The 10,809-nt window shown below is 37.5% G+C and overlaps 3 protein-coding genes across 3 annotated transcripts; 2 read left to right on the top strand and 1 right to left on the bottom strand.

Moving 5' to 3' along the window:
• Window positions 1–415: 415 nt before the first annotated feature.
• On the top strand, window positions 416–4,149 carry l(2)37Cb (DEAH-box helicase 16 lethal (2) 37Cb). The gene is made up of 5 exons (XM_077427359.1): window positions 416–1,446; window positions 1,523–1,659; window positions 1,737–3,303; window positions 3,383–3,785; window positions 3,869–4,149. The coding sequence occupies exons 1-5, from the start codon at window positions 1,085–1,087 to the stop codon at window positions 4,094–4,096; spliced, it is 2,697 nt and encodes an 898-aa protein (XP_077283485.1). The 5' UTR covers window positions 416–1,084; the 3' UTR covers window positions 4,097–4,149.
• A 959-nt stretch (window positions 4,150–5,108) lies between these two features.
• Tektin-A (Tektin A) lies at window positions 5,109–7,178 on the top strand. The gene is made up of 8 exons (XM_077427031.1): window positions 5,109–5,262; window positions 5,353–5,509; window positions 5,583–5,809; window positions 5,892–6,186; window positions 6,261–6,483; window positions 6,556–6,716; window positions 6,790–6,996; window positions 7,157–7,178. Exons 1-8 carry the CDS (start codon window positions 5,109–5,111, stop codon window positions 7,176–7,178), a joined length of 1,446 nt encoding a protein of 481 aa, XP_077283157.1.
• A 71-nt stretch (window positions 7,179–7,249) lies between these two features.
• On the bottom strand, window positions 7,250–9,063 carry Cog6 (conserved oligomeric Golgi complex subunit 6). The gene has a single exon (XM_077427030.1). It carries the CDS (start codon window positions 9,061–9,063, stop codon window positions 7,342–7,344), a length of 1,722 nt encoding a protein of 573 aa, XP_077283156.1. The 3' UTR covers window positions 7,250–7,341.
• Window positions 9,064–10,809: the final 1,746 nt, after the last annotated feature.

The following is a 10,809-nucleotide window of genomic DNA, read 5'->3' as shown; positions in this document are numbered from 1 at the left end:
TAGCTTTTAGAAATACTTCTAAGGGAGTCTCCGGTGATCAAAAACCTGAAATTTAATTAATAAGCTTACTTAAATAGATAAAACAAAGGAAATATATTCGTAAACCTATTCATTTATATCATTTATATTGTGACTACATTAAATATTATTAGGTATAAATAGTAATATACCAAAATATAGACAAAAACAAATGCTGAATTATGAAACAAATTATTTTAAAGTCAAATTGCTTATTGGTACAAAAAAATTTAATAATTGGAAGATCCATGAAATTGAAATAAGTGTACAACAATTAATATGCATATATGTACGTTTGCATTATACAAATAGGAAAAAACATTACTATTTTTGTATGTAGTTGTTACCTCAAACAAACTGATAAGCGATGAGTGGGATCTATGGATTTCCTCCATTTAGTATCTTTCTTTTTCAATCCGTCGTTCAATTTATCTTTCAATATGGCGAACGTTTGCTGTGACATGCGAAAGTATTCGTAAAATCGTTTATCATCGTCGAGTAATTTTTGATATAATTTAACAAATTCGCCTTTAGAATCGCGCTTCATTAGAGATTCGCTAACCCATGTTGAACGAACCTTGTTCTTCTTTTTTACCGATTTTTCTGAATCTTGTATCGGGACAGATTGTTCGCTCTTAACTTCCTCCATCGCGCTTTCACATATAAAGTGACAATTTCGTTCGATCAACTGTCACACAACCATTCACACTGACACTCGAGTATCGTCGCGACGTGTATGTATGCAAGTGTTCACACACACGTAGCGGCCACCACTCTTTACCGATTTTCTATTTCTCTTCATGTGTTCAACTAAAAAAAACACACTCACTTAATATTAAATGACAGAGAGTTAAAACCATATGATTTTTCACTGTTATATTATTTTTTAAATTTATATTTTGATTATTGATGGAGATTTGAAATTCGTTTAATGGTCAGTAATGCATGTTTTACGGCTATTATCCGTTTGACAGTTCGGTGTTTATAGCCGGTGATTGTGGGAGCGTGTTAATGCTACGTACAATCTATTTTAATTTTTGAGTAGAAAACATAAAGAACCTTCAAAATGGGTAAACACAAAGACAAAAAACGACGACGCACTGCGCACCCGTCATCATCCTCATCTTCCGAGAGTGTCGATAGTGCTGAAGAGCTGCGAAAGAAAGATATCAAAGAGCGAGACGAATTTTCCAAGAGATTAAAGGAAAAGGACGATGGTAAAACTCGTAAAATTGTCGAGTCATCAGACAAAAGGGCGTACGAAGAAGCCGCCAAAAGGTTGAAGGTTGAAGCAGAAGACCGTGATAAGATGCTACCGATGCTACGTGTTCAATCGCGAAGAAAATATTTAGAAAAGAGAAAAGATGACAAAGTCGCTGAACTGGAAGCCGATATTGTAGATGACGAATATCTTTTCGATGAGCAAATGTAAGTTTTCACTGTCGTACTAATGTACGCATACATATGTTTATAATTTAACTTTTTAAATACTTTATATTTTAAGATTAACCGAGCGAGAAAAAAGAAACAGGGAACATAAAAAAGAACTGCTTCGATTTGCAAAAGAACACGAAAAGGCCAGAGAACTTGAAAATATCCAGCGTTATCATATGCCACGTGATATGAAGAAAGGAGAAAAAGGTTTTTTTATTAAATGTGACTTGATTTATTTAGATTTTAATGCTTAAATATTTTTAATACGTGTATTTTGATTTAAGGCGAGTATGTTGAAGTTGACGAGAGAGAAAAAATGCCACATTCAGAACAACGTAAATGGGAACAGGAACAAATGGCATCTGCCGTTTATAAATTTGGATCTAAAGATGCAGCAGCCAAAGAGGAATATGAACTTTTATTAGATGATCAAATTGAATTTATTCAAGCTTTACGTTTGGAAGGTAGCAAAGAAAATGAAAAAAAAGAAGAAAAAATAACCATAATCGACAAAAAGAAAATGGATATTGAGGAAACAAAAAAATCCCTTCCTATATATCCTTTCAGAGATGATTTGATAGGAGCTATCAAAGAACACCAAATTTTGATCATTGAAGGAGAAACTGGTTCGGGGAAAACTACCCAAATACCTCAATATTTACACGAAGCAGGTTTCACTGCTGATGGTAAATGCATTGGATGTACTCAACCACGTAGAGTCGCAGCAATGTCGGTGTCTGCTCGAGTTGCTCAAGAAATGGGTGTTAAGTTGGGGAACGAAGTTGGATATAGTATCCGATTTGAAGATTGCACATCCGAAAGAACTGTTTTAAAGTACATGACTGATGGTACATTGCACAGAGAATTTCTCTCCGAACCTGATTTAGCTTCTTACAGTGTAATGATCATTGATGAAGCACACGAGAGGACTTTACATACTGATATTTTATTTGGTTTAGTCAAAGACATCACAAGATTTAGACCAGATTTAAAATTACTCATCTCGAGTGCCACTTTGGATGCTCAAAAGTTCTCTGAATTTTTCGACGATGCCCCAATTTTCAGAATTCCAGGTCGAAGATTCCCTGTAGATATATACTATACGAAAGCTCCGGAAGCAGATTACGTTGATGCTTGTGTAGTATCAGTTCTTCAAATTCACGCTACACAACCCCTCGGTGATATATTAGTTTTTCTCACTGGACAAGATGAAATCGAAACATGTCATGAGATGTTACAAGACAGAACCAAACGATTAGGTTCCAAAATTAAGGAATTGTTAATATTACCGGTGTATGCAAATCTTCCGAGTGATATGCAAGCAAAAATTTTCGATCCTACGCCGCCTGGAGCTAGGAAAGTTGTACTTGCAACAAACATAGCCGAAACTTCACTGACTATTGACAATATAATATACGTTATTGATCCAGGTTTTGCCAAACAGAACAATTTCAACTCGCGCACTGGTATGGAAAGCTTGATGGTTGTACCTATTTCAAAAGCATCTGCAAATCAAAGGGCTGGTAGAGCGGGAAGAGTAGCTCCCGGAAAATGTTTCAGATTATACACCGCCTGGGCATACAAGCATGAATTGGAAGATAATACTATTCCGGAAATACAGAGAATTAATTTGGGAAATGCAGTCCTTACACTTAAAGCCTTAGGAATAAATGATTTGATCAATTTCGATTTCTTAGATCCACCTCCACATGAAACTTTGGTTTTAGCTTTAGAACAATTGTATGCATTGGGAGCTTTGAACCACCACGGTGAACTTACAAAAGCTGGAAGACGAATGGCCGAATTTCCAACTAATCCTATGATGGCGAAAATGTTACTAGCAAGTGAAAAGTCAGTTTTTTTATTCATTTTCGAACTTTGACTTTTAGTTACTTAGACGATTGCTCTAAAATACTTGATAAAATTTCAGGTACAAATGCTCCGAAGAGATTGTTACAATTGCCGCTATGCTTTCAGTCAATGGTGCAATATTTTACCGACCCAAAGACAAAATAATTCACGCCGACACAGCTAGAAAAAATTTCAACCACCTGGGTGGTGATCACCTTAGCTTGATGAACGTTTATAATCAATGGGTAGAATCAGATCATTCGGTGCAGTGGTGTTACGAAAATTTTATACAATACCGTTCTTTAAAGAGGGCCAGAGACGTTCGTGAACAATTGGTTGGACTCATGGAGAGAGTAGAAATTGATATGGTCTCTAGCCTTCAAGATAATACAAACATTCGTAAAGCCATCACGGCTGGATATTTTTATCATATAGCGAGGCTGTCCAAGGGTGGCAACTACAAAACAGCAAAACACAACCAGGTATTCACATAATATACACTATGTTAAATGTTCAATTTTTCTGTGTAATCCTATCAAACAAATTATTTTTTACATATTTCTAGACTGTAATGATACATCCGAACAGTGCTCTGTTTGAAGAACTTCCTCGCTGGGTGCTATATCATGAATTGGTATTTACTACTAAAGAATTCATGAGGCAAGTTACAGAGATCGAAAGCAAATGGTTACTGGACGTTGCCCCTCATTATTATAAGGCTAAAGAGCTCGAAGATTCAACAAATAAAAAGATGCCCAAAGGCGTTGGACGGGCTACGTTAACAGAAAATTGATCAAATATGTATTTTGTGTACTTTGAGAAAAAATAAATTTTTAAAACATCATGTTTTCTTTATTTTTTTACACAATAGGAAACTCAAAATATCAAACAATATTTTTTTAGGTTTTTTTTTTTTGAAACAGGCTTTAGGGCGAATCTGTAGAACCTTAACATATAACAACATAAATGGTAAGAACATACTAAAAAGTGCAGCATGGGACGCAAAGGTGGATTCCAGCTGTGAGGGACGTACCTTCATGTCAATACTAATTCATACCATCTTATTATTTCGACAAGTTTCTATTACATTTTTTTAAAATATGGGAATCACTATCAAATCTATATCAATATAAGGATAAAATATCACCGCAAACACTCGGGGGGGGGGGGAGAGTGAGGTTTGCGATAGGACGCAACCGTACAGATTTGGCCTACCAACGTTTTTTTTGCATTTGCAAAACTATCTAAAAAAAAAGGCATGTGCTTCATACGTTCTGGCGTGCCGTGTGCAGATGCTTTATCTTCGTTTCCTGGACACGTGTTGACCTGTTTTCGGGGCGCGTGTTTTATAGCTATGGGGTCAGCGCCAAGACGTCGTTCATTTAAGAATGCGGTCGTGTGCCACGTGTAAACGCATGCCACGTTTAAATGTCTTTTAGGACATGTGTTGCAGTTGCCTGATGACATCACTGTTGGGTTTCGTGCGTTTTACGATCGAGCGATGAACTCTTTCTTTTGGAATGGTCGAAGGGGACGTTGCCCTTGAGTTGTGCTAGATTCCTACAATATAAATATAGTTTATGATGGAGATATCTCGAGATAAATTGTTGCCTCATCGCTAAGGCTAACTATCAATAAATTTACTTATCGTATATATGTATGTATGTACATATATCTCCTAGGCAACAATTTTATTGATTAATCAATCAAACCTTTTTGTCAATACCTATTCCACTAAAATTTTGTGGTCCAAGCCATAGCGTTAACGTTAAATTTAAGAATCCACATTCATTACTTGTTTAGAAATGTTATCAAACAGAAATGATGAAGGTGGATACAAACCAGGCGAAGTTGTCCCATTTCCAACACGCCCCTGGCCTTCTCCACAAGCACTACCTTGTTATCTTCCGCAAAGATATGATAGAGCGGCAATCCAAGAATTGGAAATGGGGCCAATTGGTAAATAAATACATAAATACTTTTTAGTAAATATTTTCCACATAAGATATGTATGTTTTAAAATTAATCGTATACTGATTAATTATTGAGGTCCTTGGGCTTCGGGGCAGGTCGATCGTAAGACATCTGGATTGACTGGTACGCGTCCGGTCGTCGATAAATATTCTATCACAAAATACTCCACACAGGAGTGGCGACGACACAACGCTATAACATTACAAGATGAACCCATTCGCAATGCTGACAGGTAAATAAACCTGTATATCAGCATTTGGAGTACACATCACATTTTTGAGGTTTACTTAATAGAATCGTTTCAGGTTGGAAGTTGACGCAAAGAATTGTTTGATGCGATCATATGCTACTGCCGACAAAGAATTCAACTGTAACACAGACTTGCTAAAGGATAGAGCACAAGATGTTTATCGATGGAAGTGTGAAACTGAATACTGTATCAAATCCATGACAGATGAAATATTCACTTTGGAGGACCTACGCCAAAGATTCAAACGAGCTCTAGCTATATTATTGCTACCGGAGTCTATAGGTATGTTGTACAAAAAAAAATTTATTTATGTACACACATGAAATTTTTTTTAATCGTTTAGTATGTCATAAAATTATTTCAGCAAAAGAGTGTTTAGATTTGAGATCAAATCGCTTAGAATCTGATCTCGTCTGTGACACTGCTGAAGAAGAATTGATAAAGGAATTATCATTGATTGCTGAAATTCGACGTCTGTTTGAAAATAATTTAGCTGATATTGAAGAACAGTTAAAATCTAATAAAGCTTTAAAAGCTAGAGTAGAGTTTGATTGGAGTGATAAATTGATTTCATATGATACAGAAACATTAAATGTCGGATTAAATAACAAATCGAGCATAGTGCTGATGAAACCAGGATCTGTACGGGTTCCAAACGAGTAATTGTTTATTTTTGACGAATTTCACTATATAAAAATAGATTAAAGAAATTCATGAACATGAAACTTTTCAGACAGTCTACTTTGTATTCTTGGGAGCAATTTTGTAAAGATAATTTAGAACAAGCTGAAGAATCTCGTCAACAATCAATTAGGATGAGAAAGTTTTTTGAAGTAGTTTTGTTGAATACTGCCCGTGATTTACGAACGCAAGCTGAAAGAGTAGACCAATCTCTTGCTGAAAAAGCGACGTGTACAGATGAATTGAGAATAAGATTAGAAGATGAGTTAAAAAAGGTTTACTTTATTTTGTTAAAAATTTAATTTTTGCTACAATTTAAATTTAAATAATTAAAATTTAATTTTAAGACATTGCAAAAATTGGTACGAATTGAAAATTTATGCGAAGAACTCAGGGAAGCCCTGAGAAGGATGGATTTGTCAATGAAAGTGGCTCAAACTCGTCTAGATAACAGGTGTATCATTGGAAGACCAAATGTTGAGAACTGTAGAGATGCTCCACAATGCGGGTATGCAGTATTTTTTTTTTGTGTAAATATAAATTCACAGAATAATTAATTTCACTGCCTTTTTTTATTTTAGTTTAATCGAGGAAATCAAGTCTATAATAGAATGTATACAATCGCTGGAGCAAAAGCTGCATGATGCTAACAAATCGCGAGTAGAGTTGCTCAGAAACAGAGGCGTTTTGGAAAGAGAAATAATGGTTAAGAAAAAGTCGTTGTCCATAGACAGAGAAAGATGTCCTCCCGTTAGATCATTTTATCCATCTGCATCTAAAATTTCTGGGCATGATTAATGTTTTCAAATTTGTTGCAAAACTAAATTGACTTAATAATAATTTGAAAAACCTACAAGTTGAGTTTGAAAAAATTATTAACAGAATATTCAATCAAGATTGTTTAGAAAATTATAAATGTGTTCAAATATGTATGAATGTGCGTTTTAGGTTATCAATCACTAATTCTTAATAGCTAATGTTTATGTAAAAGTGTTCAATTTAAAAAAATAGCATTTATATACAAAAATAAAAAATGCAAATCAATAATGTATTTAATATATTTATTACATATGTATGACATACTTGTATTTCTGAATTATATAAATATTTAATAAAATTTTGAAAAACAAAGCTTACAATGCTAATAATTCTGACACTTCTTCTGGAGTTCGCCTCACAATAGTATTTGGATTTTCATATTTATTGTTGGGATTGTGAATAGAACTATGCAAATTTTTATAAATGGCTAAAATTACTTCGAATGATCTTTTTCTTATACTTATTTTATTTGCGCTACTGACTAATAAAGTGATTTGAGGTAACAAAAATACATCGGGCATGGCGATGAAACTGTCGAATTTATTCATGAAAGACCGCAGTGCAGACGATTCCATTCCGGGAATGGCCGAAAGAGGTCCCTTTTCCTGACCTTGCAAAATCGTATAGATAGGACCCAAATTCAAATTCGCCACTAACGAACTGGCCTGCTCTGACGTCAAGGTATCCATTTGGGCGTCGGATTGAGCTTGTAATCTCTCGCCGTAATCATTGACAAATTGACACAATGAAATCGTGCACTGTATTTGATAAATGCAATTCAGTAAATATACTGCCATATCTGAGGAGGATAGGTGACATGCGGTTTCGTTGACGGCCCGTAATAGCGGGTCAATAACAAAAGAGACAGCTTTCAACAGATCGGCGCGTTCTCTCTGATCCGATATGGGCGTAGCCGCGAAGATCTCTCTTAAAAAGCTCAGCAAATCGGACACGATCGGAGAAGGTGACAAATTGGACGGAGGCGCTTTTACGCCGCGTCCTAAATCTGCCTTCACTTTAATCTCGACGGCTGCCAAAAAGACATTTTCTCCCTGAATTCGAAGTTCATCTAAGGTCACGAACAAAAGTCCACCTCGTAATTCGTCGTTCAGAATTCGTCCGTAGAATCTTAAAAGATTGACGATTGCGCAGAGCAAGACTGGATTCTTATCAGACGTGAGAATCAACTCTATTCGCACTTTCAAAGGGTGACACAAGCCCTCCGTTATATCGGCTAAAGTCGTACGAATCTCCTCGGCGGAATCGATTTGGTCGCAACGTTTAAAGAGTGCGGCGAGGTTCTCTTTCTCTAAGGGTAAAATCTGACGCACCCACGACAGTATGTCGCTCGTGTATCTTTCAGGGTCGTGAGCGTTGTGTTCTATGGGTTTCCCCGCGCCGCCTTCAGTCAACGCATTAATAAACGCGCGAACTAAATCGGACTTTCTCGCCGCACAGTATTCGTCGACGACATACTTGAAGAGCACGGGTCGCGACTGCAGCTTCTCGAGGGCGCGGGGTACGAGAGAGTCGAGGTGAGTGTGGGTGTGAGTGTGGGTGTGGGTGAGAGTGTCGAAGTGACGGCAGGCCTTCTGCGTCCACCGGAAGAGGCGCTCGACGGCGGCCTCGCGGTGCAGCGAGATCTTCTCCATGACGTCGAGCGCGGCCGTCTCGAAGCCGCAGTGCACGAGGCTTTTGCACTCCTCGTGCAGCCGCTCCACCCTCTCGATCGCCGCGAAGAAGTCGGCCGTGAGCGGCGAGTCCTTGGCGAGGCCGTGCAGCGCCGCGCACTCGGCCGCCGTCACCTGGAAGTGGCGGCCCATGGCGGCGGCGATGCGCCCCCGCTTCTGCAGGGTGAGCCGCGCCCGCCGCAGCTCGTCGGTGCGCTGCAGCAGGTGGGTGGTGGCGGCTTTGGTGGCGCGGCTGCGCTCCCACATGGCCGCCGCCGCCGCGCACAGCCGCTGCCCGCTCTCCCGCACCTCCCCGCTCGCCGCCACCGCGCCCGCCACCCCCGCCAACCCCACCGTCCCCGACATGCTCACGTCACCTGTCAGCTTGACGTTTCGCCGTTTCGCCGTTGTGTTGCCACCACTAAATACTTACTTCATTTTCTCTAGCTTTCTTGGTAAACGGACTACTAGTCATATGTGAACCGGTCACAGGACAACTGGTCGCTCTATATCGGTCACTCGCACAGATGTATAATACATAGATCCGCCCTCACGCTTTAAGGTCTGTTCATACTTAACAGCACTGCACGGCTTCAGCACTGCACGACTCCGTTTCAAATCGGTCTCCGTGATTTGACATGGAGTCAAAGGGGGCCCCACCCAGGGTTAAAATAATTTGTCCCCCCCCCCCCCCCCCCATATAACAAAATTTTCTTCTTTCCATAACGCTAAAAATCAAGGGAATTTTTTTTTCAAAATTGGGAATAAACAAATTTAGGTACAAGAAAATTGGCAAAAGCAAAATAGATCCATAAATTATATTGTATATTTCGTTTTAACCCTTGTCCTAGGTAAATATAATGCATCATAAAAGAATGCGGCATAAAAGCGGCTTTTACTTTCGGTAGAAAACAATCAGGGACGTCATTTCAGCTTTTTCTTTGGGGGCAGGGCAGGCAAAGATTGGTCAAATTGAATTTTTTTTTTTAAAAATCTTTTTTATATCGGAATAAAAATGGCAAATATTCTTTACCTTATTGAGTTATAAAATATGAAAAAATAAGCTTATTTTTGAAAGAGTAATTATAAAAAAATATTATGTAAAAAGAGAAAAAAGCGCCGCAGGCGAAAATTTTTTTCCACAAATCTTTACATAGTCAACATTAATCGACCATCAAACTGATTCTCCAAAAAACTATCAATTAACTTAATTTCTACCGACTGTCTTGTCACTTTATCTATGTACATATGTACGTAATAACATTAGATAAAGTTTTGTTTTGTTTTTTTTCAAAGTACATAGCAGCGATTATTTTATTAGTTACCCAAAAGTAACATACATAAGAAATACACGTAGCATTCATAGATCCATAGTATCTCATTAATCATTAAATTCATAATATTTTCTAAATTCACACTATTCCTTAATTTAGGCGAGTGCCCCCCTATGGCCCCCCCAAATTACGTCCCTGAAAAAAATGCATAATATTTTCAATTAATGTTAATCGAAAATCGGGATTTTGGGGAAGGGGCCCCTATCCTATATTTCTATTTACATGGGTGTGTCTAGATTAGGAATAGATTTTATATTCGGAAACTGTTTAAAATTGTGTATTTAAATCTTACTATATCATCGAAGTATAATCAAATGTTATTTTGAAAGTATGAAGTAAATTTAAATCGCTGGTTGATGATGAATCGTCCTATCAAAATTGTTTTAAGCAATTCAGTTTATATTATTCACGAAAATTTGTTTATTCCCATTTTTATTTCAGTAGTTAGTTGTTACATAGGTATTGGTATATACATAATCTTGACGTTGGAATAGGCCCGGCAAAAGGGCCCACGCAAATGTTGAAACTTACATTTCAAGCCTAATAAAAAAAGTTAACCGATCCTTGGGCTGTTAAAGCAGGTATTAGTTATTTGTGTATATCGTAAGAAATTTGTTTTGTTGAAATACCCAAACTTTAGGTCCTAAAGTTGCAATATCCTATACATTTTTACACACGTGAAATAGTTAAAAAGTTATTTAATTTTACTGAGGGCCCATATTTTCTAACAGATAGTGGGGCCCACATGCCATCGGGCATGTTCGCTTGTATGGCCAGT

Source organism: Arctopsyche grandis, chromosome 3 (assembly GCF_051622035.1).
Source record: "Arctopsyche grandis isolate Sample6627 chromosome 3, ASM5162203v2, whole genome shotgun sequence".
In the NCBI taxonomy this organism is placed as follows: Eukaryota; Metazoa; Arthropoda; class Insecta; order Trichoptera; family Hydropsychidae; genus Arctopsyche; species Arctopsyche grandis.
This window is presented reverse-complemented; position numbering and strand designations above follow the sequence as displayed.

Coding starts and splice junctions, on each gene's coding strand:
- Tektin-A (XM_077427031.1), top strand. CDS start 5,109: ATGTTATCAAACAGAAATGATGAAGGTGGATACAAACCAGGCGAAGTT. Junction 5,510..5,582: donor CCCATTCGCAATGCTGACAG/GTAAATAAACCT, acceptor GAATCGTTTCAG/GTTGGAAGTTGACGCAAAGA. Junction 6,997..7,156: donor TCTGCATCTAAAATTTCTGG/GCATGATTAATG, acceptor TGTGCGTTTTAG/GTTATCAATCACTAATTCTT.
- Cog6 (XM_077427030.1), bottom strand. CDS start 9,063: ATGTCGGGGACGGTGGGGTTGGCGGGGGTGGCGGGCGCGGTGGCGGCG.